The sequence below is a fragment of the Megalobrama amblycephala genome, linkage group LG10 (assembly GCF_018812025.1).
Source record: "Megalobrama amblycephala isolate DHTTF-2021 linkage group LG10, ASM1881202v1, whole genome shotgun sequence".
In the NCBI taxonomy this organism is placed as follows: Eukaryota; Metazoa; Chordata; class Actinopteri; order Cypriniformes; family Xenocyprididae; genus Megalobrama; species Megalobrama amblycephala.
Genome location: NC_063053.1, coordinates 16,216,111 through 16,231,958, shown reverse-complemented (window position 1 = coordinate 16,231,958; position 15,848 = coordinate 16,216,111). Strand labels below are relative to the sequence as shown.

General features: G+C 35.3%; 1 protein-coding gene across 3 annotated transcripts; it reads left to right on the top strand.

Annotated features, from left to right (window-relative positions):
• Window positions 1-178: 178 nt before the first annotated feature.
• On the top strand, window positions 179-14,997 carry sgpl1 (sphingosine-1-phosphate lyase 1). Of its 3 annotated transcripts, XR_007186773.1 has the most exons (15): window positions 3,294-3,425; window positions 3,792-3,957; window positions 5,113-5,180; window positions 7,843-7,990; window positions 8,238-8,317; window positions 9,121-9,249; window positions 9,560-9,648; window positions 9,832-9,940; window positions 10,041-10,139; window positions 10,232-10,378; window positions 11,149-11,387; window positions 11,561-11,707; window positions 12,219-12,339; window positions 13,057-13,467; window positions 14,280-14,997. XR_007186773.1 is itself a non-coding variant. In XM_048204932.1 (14 exons), the coding sequence occupies exons 1-14, from the start codon at window positions 364-366 to the stop codon at window positions 13,219-13,221; spliced, it is 1,719 nt and encodes a 572-aa protein (XP_048060889.1). In that variant the 5' UTR covers window positions 179-363; the 3' UTR covers window positions 13,222-14,997. The 3 variants fall into 3 exon arrangements, 2 of the variants coding, with proteins under 2 accessions (XP_048060889.1, XP_048060888.1); XM_048204932.1 differs by lacking the exon at window positions 3,294-3,425 and adding an exon at window positions 179-375 and having other exon boundaries at window positions 13,057-14,997; XM_048204931.1 differs by having other exon boundaries at window positions 13,057-14,997.
• Window positions 14,998-15,848: the final 851 nt, after the last annotated feature.

Sequence of the window (15,848 nt, the reverse complement as noted above, 5' to 3'; positions counted from 1 at the left end):
GACTAATAAAAGATACTCTACACACAGACCTCCCTGGAAAATATCATGTAAACCGTGTCGAATCTGCGAATCGGCAGTACGTAGTGACTTTCACAGCATGTGTGCTGGACTAATCACTGTGATGAAGGGCGCTTGCAGTATATGAAGATCGGCGAAAGCGAAGTCACGCCTGAAAGCAAATCGCGTCCCCTTTTACTCACACGGCACTTCCTGATATAAGCTTGCGCCTCTGATTGTGTCATGCAACGGGGCATTGGCTCTCAAAACAAGCCAAACAAAGATCTTTCAGGCTGTCTTCCCCGTTTCTCCCAGAGTAGTTGAAGAAGCGACTTTTTCAGACAGGGTGTAACCTTGGCAAACAAAATGGACTACAGGGTAAGTGGGCATAATGTCAATTTGAAATCAGCTGTGCTTTAAAAATAGTATGTTCCAGCTATCCAAACATGATATGGTTATGTCACAATGAAAGCTTCGACTATAGAAAATGAGGATGTTTTGGTCCATCGTATTTTGTTACTTTGTTTTGCTAGTCGACACTGTTTCAATGTATCAGATCTAAAGGTGACTCTTTCATCTGATATAACATGTTTTCACGTTCACTGCTGGGCAATTAGGTGATTTTATGATGTAGAAACATTATTATCCATCTGAAGTGTTTTTTAGAGAGCCTGGGGACAAATGTCGTAATGTTTATTATCATGTCGTATATCAGATACTCTGTAGCCTATGTCTTCTGTAGTGTGTAAAGGAAACACATCATACTCAGTTTGAAGTGTTATAGCTGAGAGCTGTTATAAAACAGTTTCTCCTTCATGTAGTTCTCTGTAATAACCACTTGTCTGTGTGCAACAACCAGGTGCAGAGAGGGAAATTTTGTGTTTCATTGTGTATGTGTTCATCAGAAGCCTTCCTGTGACAAGGCTTGAACCCAGAGGAAGAGCTATTCTTAACAAGACTGTGTACAATGGGTGCAGATCTGTTTTGACTGCAGTCCAGCAGCATCTGTTTTTGGTTAATCCGATGCTCATGCGATTCTCTGAGTGATTTAATGTTTGTGAATGAACATCATGGCTCTATGAAAGGGATATTTAACACCAAAAATAAAATTATGTCATCATATAGTCACCCTTATGTCATTACAAACTTGTAGGACATTATTTCTTCTGTGGAACAAAAAAGGAGAAATTTGGAAGAATGACAGCCTCAGGCACCGACTTACCCTTCACTTTCATTGTGTTATATATATATATAATATAATATATTACTATGCAATAAGCAATAGTTAAAAAAAGTATATTATGCTCACCAAGGCTGCATTTATTTGATCAAAAATACAGGAAAGTAGTAGCATATTATTAAAAAATTTTAAATATCTGACTTCTCTGGTAATATATTTTATAATGTAGGCTTATTCATTCCTGTGATGGCAAATCTGAGTTTTTAGCAGTCTTTACTCCAGTCTTCAGTGTCACATGATCCTCCAGAAATCATTCTAATATGCTGATTTGCTTTTCAAGAGACATTTCTAAAAGACACTTTTTTTTCAGCATTCTTTGATAAATAGAAAGTTCAAAAGAACTGTGTTTATTTGACATATAAATCTTTTGTACCCTTATAAATGTCTTTATTGTCACTTTTAATCAATGAAAAGCATCATTGCGGTCTTAATTTCTTTCTAAAAGAATGACATTTGAATGGTAGAGTATATGGGTGATTACATAAATAAAAGCAATTGTATATTTATCTTTAGCTATTTAAATTATTCAAATTAAATCTTTTTTTTTTCATGTAGGCCCAACTTGTATTTACTAAACACTTTATTATAGATATGTTGTATTGAGTGCTGTGAAAGATGGGCTTAGCTGCCATAGCACTTTCTTTTTGATCCTCTTTAAGATGTTGGAAACAAGCTCTTTGACTCAGCAGCGGACAAACAATCAAAGCTTGACGAAGAGGGTGTGATTGTCTGTTGTATACAATGTTGAAAGCAAGCGGTTAGGGGCTACAGCGAATTTTCTATAAACGTATTGGTTTGAACTAAACGTATCCAAGTGCTCCAGACATGTTCTTTTACCACAATTGTGTTATCTGTCATGTTCAGGAGATGTGTTGTATAAAATAGCAGACGTGTACATCTCTTCATCTCTTTTGCAATGTGTTTCTGCTGGTTTTGCCTTTTGCCCATTTTACAAGATAACATAATCTCAGCATTTTATGGCTCATTAGACACGGAGAAACTGTCTGTAGGTCTTGTTACATAAGACTGATGGTCACTGTGATTTTTGCCAAGTAAGACATGTTCCTGGATCAACATATTTCATTGATCCTGGAACAAAAAATGTAGTCCTAACCCCTCTCCCTACACCTAAACCTAACCCTACCCATAAGCACTTTTTCTGGTTGTAAGCCTAAACTTGACATAAACTGTAAACTTGTCCTTTAAATCTGAATAGTTAATTGGGATGATGTTCCAGGATCAACAAAGATATTAAGCCAGGAACGTGTTGGTAAAATCACCTTCGCCTACAGTAATACTGATAGGGATTTGGATCCTGAATGTGTGATGCACCTCAGTCCTGGTCAAAGTTTCAGTTGTTCACTCACATGACCTGTTTACCTGCTCCTCTGAGTCCTCTCTACTTTGCAAACCCTGCTAAACCTGTCGGAAAGCTCGTTGTGGACTTGGAACTCCATTCAGGGGGTGTTGTTCAGCTCCTCTCTGATTTATTCATTATCTACTTGAAAATGATTAAAAAAGAATACCTTTTAATTTGTTTAATATAGTCTAATTAGGTGTCATTTGTGCTACATTTCAAGATGATATATGGTTCTAATATAACTAGTGCTCAAAATGCAAATTATAGCTTTTAGTCAGGCTTTTGAAGAAGTGAGATTCTCATTCAATTCAGATTACTTGGAGTTGACATGCTCATGAATATGGTTGGCTAAGACTTTGTTCATTTGACCTCCAGGTTTCCTGCGTGCTGTTATGGCGACGCTATTGATACACAATCTGCGCTGTTATCAAGCAAGACCACATTGTGCTGTAAAAAATAGTGATTGTGAAATGCGTCCACAAGATATGATTTTTACCGCTTTTTAAATGACATAAACTAGCCATTTATAAATATAGACTTTTCAGTATAATAGACTTGAACTAGTATTTTTTTTTATTTATTTTTTTTATTGCTCCCATATCCTTAGAAGCCCATTTTAAGTCTATGCTTTGGGTTTTGTGTGGCCAGTTTCTCATAATGAAGGTGTGGTCAGTAGGAACAATATCTGTGAAAGTAGTTATCTACTAAGCTTTCTATGATTCTTGTGGCTGAAGTTGACATTCTCCTGCCACAGTTTGATTAAGTGTCATTAGTGAAGCCAAGCTCCCAGTTAAGTTGAGACAATTAATTATGACTCATTCCTCTATAGTAAGTATTTAAGTATATTTTTAATTGTTTTTGTTTTTTATTGAGATTTTAATGTGCTACTTGCTATTATAATGCTAATCTGGGAACTGATTGCCAGCATGTTTGTACTTTTTCAACTAGTATCTAACCTTTTTAAGAATTTAGCAAGTAGGTTGTTTGAGTCCTCTATCAATGTTTATTGATTGTTTTTATGTGGCTGAGGCTTGTAATTGCTGTAAGTAGGCAATTATTGGTCTCTGTATTGAGTTCATGATTCACATCTGCTTAAGCTTTCCAGCTTTTCCAGCTGTTTACTGAAATCAGATTAGGTTAATTTCTAGTCTCGTTGCCTTGATTGACTATAACATGTCTTCTTTCCTCATGCAGAGTGCCTTGGAGGTGTATAAGGAGATGGTGCTGCTGTACATAGAGGAGGCTCGGCGCTTTGTGAATTCTCAATGTGCTGGTCTAGAGCCATGGCAGATCATTGCAACCACTTTGCTGTCCACACTCGGTGCCGTGTGGCTAAAGGGCTTCCTTTTTCAACAAGACAGTAAGTGTTATTTATCATTCATGTCTATGAACATTTGAATGCATCAGGCATATTAAATATGCTGTCGGGTTTACACTACCATTCAAAAGTTTGAGGTCGGTAAGATTTTTAAAATGTTTTTGAAAGAAGTGTCTTATGCTCAACAAGGCTGCATTTATTTGATCAAAAATAAAATGGTAATATTGTGAAATATTATTACAATTTAAAATAACTTTTTTAACTAAATAATAAAATAATAAAATAATAATAAAATTTAACTAACTAAATTTTAAAATGTAATTTATTCCTGTATTTATTTATTTTTTCAGAATTCTTGAATAGAAAGTTTAAAAGAACAGCATTTATTTGAAATGGAAGTCTTTTGTTGCATTATAAATCTTCACTGTCACTTTTGATCAACTTATGCATTCCTGCTGAATAAGTGTTGTTGTTTTTTTGTTTTTTTTTTACGACACAATTTTACTAACCTCAAACTTTTGAAATGGCAGTGTGTACATAATCTTGGTAACGTTCTATGAGTAAATAAAGAAGAAAAAAACAATGAAATGCAATGAATTATTTTTGTTTTTATTTTTCAAATATTTATCAAAAATGGTTAATAATAGTCAGTGCATATAATAGTTTATTTATCAAGTCTTTTCACAGTCATAGGCTACTGTGTTCTTTGTTACTGTGAAACAATCTGAAACATCATTATGTTACAAGCTAATTGAAAGTAAATAAACATGTCCCTTTTTGCTATTCATCAGTCAGGAAGTCTTTAAACAAAGTTGCTAAATGTCAAGGCCACTTGAACAATAACAAAATCTGTGGCACTTTTAAGCTTTATACGCTACTGTTGACCAAGACACCATTTCTTTGTTTTTTAATTCATTGTGGCGTGTTATGGTTGAGTCACCATCCAGAAACAATGGTTTCACATGAGTTTAGGAAGAAAAACTAAATATTTACACTAAGGTCTCTCATTTGTTTAATTTTCCATGCCAAACTTTAGATGTCCTACATTACTGTTGAAAATAAGAGATTGTTTGGAAGTCTCAAGCATTCACAGGCTTAAATTTTGGAAAGCAACTCAGATTTGGAAAAAATGCCTCACTGTGTAGTCATTTCATGTAACATCTTCACCACAATTTGCTCATTGTTCATGTTTTCTAGGCCTGACGTCAAGAGCAAAGAAACAATTCTTTAAAATCATCAGAAAAATCCCATTTGTCGGAGCAACAGTAAGCATCTAGTGGTTTTATAGTTCCCTTTCTTCCTTCAGACTTCTCTTTCTGACTCACTGATTGATGATTAAGTCACCATTTCCATGCTGAAGTGGAAATAAAGCTTTTATCACACTTTCATAATATGATCTTGTGATTATACCAGGGTTTATCTTGGGTCATTAACCTGAATAGATTGCAATCTGTTCTTGACTCCTTTGTCCGATATTTATCGGGACGCAACTAACCAGCCTAACATTACAAAATACAACCTAAACATGCCTTAGACAGTGGTTCTCTAAATTATTTTTGTCATTACATAACTTTCAAGAACTGTAGACTATTTAATAAAACAATAGTTAATATATACTATATAAATTGAGTGTATGTGTGTGTGTGTATATATATATATATATATATATATATATATATATATATATATATATATATATATATATATATATATATATATATATATATATATATATATATATATATATATATATATAATAAATATATATATATATATATATATATATACACACCCACACACACATACAGTGGGTATGGAAAGTATTCAGACCAACTTAAAATTTTCACTCTTTGTTATATTGCAGCCATTTGCTATAATCATTTAAGTTCATTTTTTTTTCCTCATTAATGTATACACAACACCCCATATTGACAGAAAAACACAGAATTGTTGACATTTTTGCAGATTTATTAAAAAAGAAAAACTGAAATATCACATGGTCCTAAGTATTCAGACCCTTTGCTCAGTATTTAGTAGAAGCACCCTTTTGATCTAATACAGCCATGAGTCTTTTTGGGAAAGATGCAACAAGTTTTTCACACCTGGATTTGGGGATCCTCTGCCATTCCTCCTTGCAGATCCTCTCCAGTTCTGTCAGGTTGGATGGTAAACTTTGGTGGACAGCCATTTTTAGGTCTCTCCAGAGATGCTCAATTGGGTTTAAGTCAGGGCTCTGGCTGGGCCATTCAAGAACAGTCACAGAGTTGTAGTGAAGCCACTCCTTCATTATTTTAACTGTGTGCTTAGGGTCATTGTCTTGTTGGAAGGTAAACCTTCAGCCCAGTCTGAGGTCCTGAGCACTCTGGAGAAGGTTTTCGTCCAGGATATCCCTGTACTTGGCCGCATTCATCTTTCCCTTGATTGCAACCAGTCGTCCTGTCCCTGCAGCTGAAAAACACCCCCACAGATGATGCTGCCACCACCATGCTTCACTGTTGGGACTGTATTGGACAGGTGATGAGCAGTGCCTGGATTTCTCCACACATACCGCTTAGAATTAAGGCCAAAAAGTTCTATCTTGGTCTCATCAGACCAGAGAATCTTATTTCTCACCATCTTGGCAAACTCCATGTGGGCTTTCATGTGTCTTGCACTGAGGAGAGGCTTCTGTCGGGCCACTCTGCCATAAAGCCCCGACTGGTGGAGGGCTGCAGTGATGGTTGACTTTCTACAACTTTCTCCCATCTCCCGACTGCATCTCTGGAGCTCAGCCACAGTGATCTTTGGGTTCTCCTTTACCTCTCTCACCAAGGCTCTTCTACCCCAATAGCTCAGTTTGGCCGGACGGCCAGCTCTAGGAAGGGTTCTGGTCGTCCCAAACGTCTTCCATTTAAGGATTATGGAGGCCACTGTGCTCTTAGGAACCTTAAGTGCAGCAGAAATTTTTGTAACCTTGGCCAGATCTGTGCCTTGCCACAATTCTGTCTCTGAGCTCTTTAGGCAGTTCCTTTGACCTCATGATTCTCATTTGCTCTGACATGCACTGTGAGCTGTAAGGTCTTATATAGACAGGTGTGTGGCTTTCCTAATCAAGTCCAATCAGTATAATCAAACACAGCTGGACTCAAATGAAGGTGTAGAACCATCTCAAGGATGATCAGAAGAAATGGAAAGCACCTGAGTTAAATATATGAGTGTCACAGCAAAGCGTCTGAATACTTAGGACCATGTGATATTTCAGTTTTTCTTTTTTAATAAATCTGCAAAAATGTCAACAATTCTGTGTTTTTCTGTCAATATGGGGTGCTGTGTATACATTAATGAGGGAAAAAATGAACTTAAATGATTTTAGTAAATGGCTGCAATATAACAAAGAGTGAAATTTTTTTAAGGGGGTCTGAATACTTTCCGTACCCACTGTATATATATATATATATATATATATATATATATATATATATATATATATATATATATATATATATATATATATATATATATATATATATATATATATATATATATATATATATATATATATATATAATTTTTTTTTCTTTTCTTTTTTTTTTTTTTCTTTTTTTATGTAAAATACTCTGTTTACACCTTGATGTGTTTTGTTGAAGATATTTTAAAATAATTGAAGTCATCCTGCAGCTCTGTTAGAAGTTTGCTGAAGCCCTCTAGTGGGCCCCGGCCCTCTGCTTGAGAACCACTGCCTTAGTAATTAATAGATCGTAATTCATTAATAGATCTCCTTTTCTACATGCAATTAGTGGAGGAAGTTACATAATATGAAAAATACAGCAGTTAATTGTTTATTTTCCCCTTAATTCCTCTATCCCCTATATTTCTGGGTTTAATTTAATATTCAGAGGTTTGTTTAACACTTTTTTTTTTTTTTTTTTTTTTTTTTTTCCTTATCAGATTCAGAATCAGCTCAACAAAGCATTGGATGACATGTCAGTGAGTCTGTGCACACTGAAGGAAGGCATGAGCTACACCAAACTCCTGCCGGCACAAGGCCTCACCCAAAAACAGCTCCTTGACAAGATCAGGGAGTACGAGACGCTGAGTGAGTCACCTTCAGCCTGTCCCAACTCCAATCTGTTATAATGATGAAGAGCCCAAAGGCTTTAAAGATAAATCATAAATTCTTAAAGTGTCAGCCAGATGTTCTCAGACTGAATTTGCCCTATAGTAGGGTGGGTGCAGTTTCTTTGCAAGCAAGTTTATTTACTAGGGAATAATGCCACTGGTTTAGAAGTCAGTGTCCCACTGTTGTTCTGTCATCAATCTTTTTTTCATACTTATGATTTCAGGTGAGGTAGACTGGGCGAAAGGCAAAGTGTCAGGTGCAGTCTACTGGGGGGATGAGAAGCTCACAGATCTCCTGGTGAAGGTATAATGGCCTTTAAATTATTTAGATCAATAATTCCCAACAAGGGGTATATGTTCCAGGGGTAATTTTGATTTTGCTTTGTTAACCTGTAGAACTGAACAAAATAAATAAATGAAAATAAAAACTAATAATAATTAATTATTAAAAAATAATAATGTAATTATTAAATGTGATAAATTGTATCCAGTATAATTATCTAATATAAATGAATATACACTACTGTTTAAAAGTTTGGGGTCAGTAAGATTTTTTTTTTTAATTGTTTTTGAAAGAAGTCTCTTATGCTCACCAAAAATACAGTAAAAACTGCAATATTGTGAAATATTATAAAAATAATTGTTTTCTATTTGAAAATATTTTAAAATGTAATTTATTTCTGTGATGGTAAAGCTGAATTTTCAGCAGCCATTGATCCAGTCTTCAGTGTCACATGATCCTTCATAAATCATTCTAGTATCCTGATTTTCGTGCTTTGGATCATTATCAATGCTCAAAACTGTTGTGCTTCTTAATATATTGTGGAAACCATGATTTTCTTTTCAAGATTCTTTGATAAATAGAAAGTTCAAAAGAACAGCATTTATTTGTCACTTTTAAATAATTTAATGTTACTGACCCCAAACAGCAGTGTAAGAGTTAAAGGGACATTTTTGGTTTGGTGTCACTGAAGTGCTCATTGATGGGGTGACAAACAAGGTTGGGAAACACTGGTTTAGATGTTCACTTTACTTTTGAATCCAGCAAAGGCTTTGTGAAACAAGAAATAAATCCTGGATTTTGTTTTATGTTTCTCTGATTTGCAGGTGTATGGTGATTTTGCCTGGTCCAACCCCCTCCACCCAGACCTGTTCCCTGGGGTTAGGAAGATGGAGGCAGAAGTGGTGCGGATGACGTGTGCTCTATTTAATGGAGGGCCAGACTCCTGTGGCACAGTGAGTCCTTCCTACTATCTTCCCTGTTGGAATAATGTGGTTGTGTAAAGTTTCAAGAACCCATAATTGAAGTCAATTTTCCTTTGCTCACTCACTAAACTAATTTGTAAAAAAGGTTTGGTTACATATTAATATACAGTTGTTTGTATGTAAGAAAATAGCTAAATGTGGTAAATGTCTCCTTAACCAAATCTGTAGAATTCTAAGAGGGTCTACATTCACACAGCAGCAGAATAAGGTTGTCAGTGCAGCATTTTTCATTAGAAGTCTCTTCACTGAAATTATTTGTTTTGTGTCCCTGTCATGAAAGGTTACTTCAGGTGGAACAGAAAGCATCCTGATGGCATGCAAGGCATACAGAGACATGGCTCATGAACGTGGCATCAAACACCCAGAGATGTATGTACATGTCTCGGTCTAGACAAAATGTACAGCCTTTGCAGTCATAATACTCTCTTTTTGCTTTGGTCACCATTGGTTGTCAATCAACACCGGAAATTATACCGTAAAAATAAAATATACCGTTATTTTATTCAAACTCACAGTATAAAGCAATTTTTATTGTTTTTGCCTATGCTGTAGCATTGCTCCAGTTAGCGTCCATGCGGCCTTCGACAAAGCTGCACATTACTTTGGGATGAAGCTCATTCACATACCTCTGGACAAGAAGACCATGAAAGTTGATGTGAAGGTACTGCTGTTTGGTTTGTTCAAAGTAATCCAGTACATTTCTAATGTTTTTGTGAATATTGATGTCCATCTAATTTTAATGACTACTTTTTTGACCATAGGCCATGAGGAGGGCCATCTCTAGAAACACAGCAATGCTGGTGTGTTCAGCTCCTCAGTTCCCTCATGGAATTATAGACCCTGTAGTAGAAGTGGCGACGGTAATAATGGCTTATTACAATGGACATGTCATCCAGTGCTTTTGTATCTGAAATATATTATGTAACTTCTTCTTCTTTTTTTCTTGTTTTAGCTTGCTGTAAAATACAACATCCCATTCCATGTGGATGCATGCTTGGGTGGGTTCCTGATAGTTTTTATGGAAAAAGCAGGTTTTAAACTTGATCCTTTTGATTTCCGGGTCAAAGGCGTGACCAGTATCTCGGCCGATACACATAAGGTGAGAACTTGATAGTGAGAGAAAGTAATAAATAAAAATACACTACCGTTCAAAAGTTTGTGGTCGGTAAGATTTTTTTAAAGAAATTAATACTTTTATTCAGCAAGGATGCATTAAATTGATCAAAAATGGCATATAATGTTTTGAACTCCCTAATCAACATATAATCTTTAAAAAGGTTTCCACAAAAATATTAAGCAGCACAACTTTTTTCAACATTGATAGTGATAAGAAATGTTTTATGAGCTCCAAATCAGCATATTAGAATAATTTCTGAAGGATCATGTGACACTGAAGACTGGAGTAATGATGCTGAAAATTCATCTTTGTCATCACAGGAATAAATTGCATACATATTGAAATAGAAAACCATTATTTAAAATTGTAATAATATTTTACAGTACTACTGTTTCTACTGTATCTTTGATCAAATAAAAGCAGCCTTTGTAAGCATATGAGAATTTTATTTCAAAATCATTAAAGTCTTACCAAGCCCAAACTTTCGATTTGGTAGCATAATAATAATAATAATAATAATAATAAAAAAGGTACAATTTATTGTTATTTTAATGAGTAAAACAATTATGCAATTGAACTACTCTCAACATTTATTCTGGGGTTTAAAAACAGAAAGGAAAAATCTCTCAACTAATATTTTTATTGTATTCTGTCCAAATGTCATAAATGAAAATTACAGTAAAAATGCAAAGCCTACTTTATTTATTTATTTATTTATTTATTTATTTATTTAAATCATTGTGTCCCCACAGTATGGTTATGCTCCCAAAGGCTCCTCAGTGGTGCTCTACAGTGACAGGAAATATCGCCACTACCAGTACTTCGTAGCGCCAGATTGGCAGGGAGGAATTTACGCATCTCCATCCATGGCTGGCTCTCGGCCTGGAGGCATAATTGCAGCCTGTTGGGCTACTATGATGCATATGGGTGAGAACGGATACGTTGAGGCCACCAAGAAAGTCATTGAGACAGCCCGCAAAATCAAAGCAGGGTCAGTATAATGTCATTTATTATATAACGCATAATTGTAATTGAGACACAGACAAGGTGTTGCTTTGAATGTATATCAACTGTGGAAAATGCATTTGCATGACCAGTAACATTTACATGCCAGAAAAGACTCTGTGCGCAGAAACAACATCTAAATAAACTCTCTCCCCACAGAATCCGTAAAGTAGATGGGTTGTTTGTATTCGGGGATCCAGAGGTGTCTGTGGTGGCATTAGGTTCCGATGTTTTTGATATCTTTCGCTTATCTAATGCTCTGACTTCAAAAGGCTGGAATCTCAACACTCTGCAGTTCCCATCTAGGTATGGTTAAAAAAAAAAATGTCCAATGTGCAAGTTGTAAAAATGATGTACTGCTGCCGCTAACACAGAATGAAAGTTTTATGCAAAATACACAAACACATACATCATCAAAATTAGTTTTGCCAGTGTATTATAGTTATGTAAAGGCCTCAATGCAACAATTATGTAGTAAAAACAAAAATATACATTTATGCATTTCACCATATTGACTTTAAATTTTAGGTACTGGGGCCGGTTGCATAAACCACTTAGACTAGTCTTAAAAGTTAAGACACTAATGTTTTTCTTGAAGAGTGGTCCTAATTTTTTAAAGTCCGTTACATAAAAAGGTAGATTGGTGTAATTTGAATTGGAAAAATAACATTGATTACCCTTTGGTTAACTGCAAGTTGGTCAAACTAGCTCTTAAGACACAGTCTTACTATAGTAACTAAGTTTATGCAACTGGCCCCTGGTCAGAAAAGTTGTTACTTAAATCATTGTTCTAAGATCTTTTGTTGTTCCCTTTTAGCATTCATATTTGTGTCACAATGCTGCACACAAAGCCTGGTGTAGCAGAGCAGTTTGTCAGTGATGTGAAGAGAGAAGTAGCCATTATCATGAAGAATCCTAAAGAGAAGACCACAGGAAAGGTGAGTTTTATTTTCATTAGACATACCATTCATTTATTTCACTCATATTTAGCTTAACAAAAAAAAAGCAAGAAAAAAAATTCAATCTTACAACTTTGAGTTGATCTACAATACTGTTTGAGTTTGTGGTCGGTAAGATTTTGTAATGATTTTGAAAGTCTTTTACCAGTCTGCTCACCAGTAAAAACAGTACTATTATGAAATATTAGAAGGATTTAAAGTAACCATTTTCTACTTTAATACATTTTAAAATGTAATTTATTTCTGTGATGGCAAAGCTGAATTTTCAGCAGCCATTACTTCCATCTTCAGTGTCACGTGATACTTCAGAAATCATTCTGATATGATGATTTGGTGCTCAGGAAACATTTCTTATTATTATCAATGTTGAAAACAGTTGTGCTTCTCGATTTATTTTTTATTTATTTATTTATTTTGTGAAACCTTGATACAGTAATTTATATGCTGTTGCACTCAAATTTACTTTTAACAGATATTTAAATTGATTTTTGTCCAATCAAACGTACACAAACTACACGTTTTAAGTAATTTATACTTTATATACATTTTTCTGGCAAAATGTTCATTGTCCTTAAAGGAGATGGGTAACATCCTCTCTTTGCACTTCCAGTCCACTTCAGTCTAGTTGTACATGTATAATCTAATCTATTAAACTGTAATGAAATTACACTTGTTAACTCTCCTCCTTTGTCGTAGGGAGCGATCTATGGCATGGCCCAGTCCATTCCTGACCGATCAATGGTGACCGAGATCTCACAGGGCTTTTTGGACTGCCTCTATAGCACTGAGGTGGCCAAGATACAGAACAAGCACCACAAAAACCATAAGAACCACATGAATGGGAACTCCAAAGTACACTGAGATTGACTTCCAGGGTCTCCACCCTTAGCTGGCTGAAGGGATGCTCACCGCAATCATCTAATCATTCATTTACTTCATTCAGTCATCTATTTACAACTAACTATTTTATGTATAAGCCATAGTCACCTGATATTTTGGGATTTGTGACTGAGGAGCAACAGTATCCTGTCTGTAAGACTATGGAGACAGCTGCACAAGTTTCTGTGTGAATCTGTGAAGGGTCTGGGACATCTCAGTCTAATTTTGGTGAGCAGTGAGTGCAGTTTTACTTGTTTCATTTCTTCAGTTTCTTATTTTTATGACCTGTGCGCACCATATGTATTTGATCACACTCCCACTGTTATTTTTGGAAGTGTTTTCTGACACTTAAACCTCAGGATACCAGGGAATAACATTGTCACAATGATTTAACATCTGGTGGTTATTGACAAACAGTTTAGACAGTTTCTGGTAATTAAAAAATGCAGATTAGGATAAAACCCATAATATGATCAACATGGAAAAACCATAGTGTTAGTTTTTAAATCATTCCCAATAGAAACTTGAAAACATAACGGACCATTTTAGGATGGTAGGGCTGCTCAGGTGAACATATATTACAAATGTTTAGTTTTATTTATTTTAAATCCCCCATATCTAGTAAATATTTGATATTCCAGTTGCAAAACATCCATCTTATTGAAGATAAAATATCTCACTGTTTTTAAATGACCTGATATCAGGGCAAAACTTAAATCCATTGACCACGTTGTGAAGTCAATATTACCTGGTTCAAATTCCCATCCATATGGGTTTTTAATTTCCACATTTCACCCTATCTACCTCAAATCTATTTAAAATAATTGTAAACTTAATCATTGTATCCCTTTTGTCTAAATCCTGAGAAATGTCACCCAAGTGGACATTTTGATCATCAGTCAATGCCATGCTCCAGGTTATGGTACTCTCTTTCATCGGGTTTTCAGAGAGTCAAAGACCCAGCTCTCTTTCCAATTGATTCATGAGTGTTCCTTTGAGTTATATTTGTGTGTTGTTTTTGTTTGGTTTTTTTGTTCCAGCTTAACTCAACTGAATGACAGCTAAGCCCTGGAACAACAAGAAGGGAAATTAATTTGTGCATGAAGTCAGTGAAATGAGGAAGTGATGACATGGTACCATGGAAACATCACACCAGTTCTTGTCAGCAATGTAATCCCATAAGCACTCATAACATTTGTGACCACTGTGTGTTTTTTATATTTTAAATCACTAATATAATATCTCATATTTCAATGTTTTTATTTTCAGTTCAGTAATTTCCATGTACTTTTTAAACCTCTTTTTGGGGGCTTTGAGTAGTAGGCAGGATAGTTTTTTTTTTTTTTTTTCTATGATACCACTGTAGTACAGTGTAGTTTCAAGAACTGTAACATGCCTTAGGCTAAGACATAGATGTGGATTTTTGTCTTCAAAAAGTTACCCTTCTTGCCTAAAATGAAGCATTTTAATGCCATTATGCAATAGTCTGTAATTACTGTAACTACTGAAACTGAGGCACCTTGTTCTGAATATTTGAAGCATTACATGACCTCTACGGTTATGGTTGTATGAAGCACAAAACTAACAGCATTCACCTAAATGCCTTTCACAGTCGTCAGGGTGTGTGCTATTAGATTAACAGTAGCTACATCAGCCTCAGGGACTAGGCCTTTACCACATCATGCAATCCATTTCAATTTTGTCCTGTAATGTTTTGTTGTTCCTATATAAATCAATAAACATGGTCCTAAAAAAATATGAATAGGCTGGTTGCACAATATATTTACAGAATAACATGTCTGATTTCACCAAATAAGCCAGAACCACTGTCACAAGCCACTGTCCACTTCCCTCTGTCACATTTTTTAAATTTCATTGTGACTGACGTGTTTGACCAATGCAATCGCGTCTCTTGCAGTGTCTGGTGTTCTAAAATGCTGCACAAGTTAAAAATTAAAGAATGCATAAAGGGGGCCAATTTGACCCGTATTCATTTCCTATTGACCTGACAGTATTTTTGGATGCAGTTTTTGTCAGTAAGTATATTTACTTTCTTCAACTTTATGGATTACTTAATTATTATTATGGTTTTTTTTTGTTTTTTTTTAATACTATTTGCATTTATCTTCCAGAATCTGGCGGTAAGTTTTGGGAGTTCAATTTTAGTCCATCTCTGCAAAATGGACTTGGAGAACATTCTGGAAGATGAATTTTTCAAACAGTGGTACAAGAGGATGTGGTACTTGACCTTCAAGAGTCACTCTCAATCTGTCTGTCTATAAAAAAACAGTCTTCATGTATTCTACAACACTTCAGCTTGTGATTCTTATTAAGTGGGGCCATTTTTTAGGATTCTTTACCTAATGTAAGTCTCTGAGGTCCTGACACCTTGCACTTCTGGAGACCCCAGGTAGGTTGCAGTTCTGGAAAATGATGGTGCTGGAGACTAAAGGGTTCCTGATGGTTTCACACTTAACTGTTCACTTTAATTCTTAATTATTTTTGCAGTAAATGTGTCTTTTTCTTCTCCACCTGTTTTTGTCTGACCCTGTTGACCCACTGAGCACTTCGCTGTCCAATGGTCATGCCTTAACTTTGCAATTTTTAGT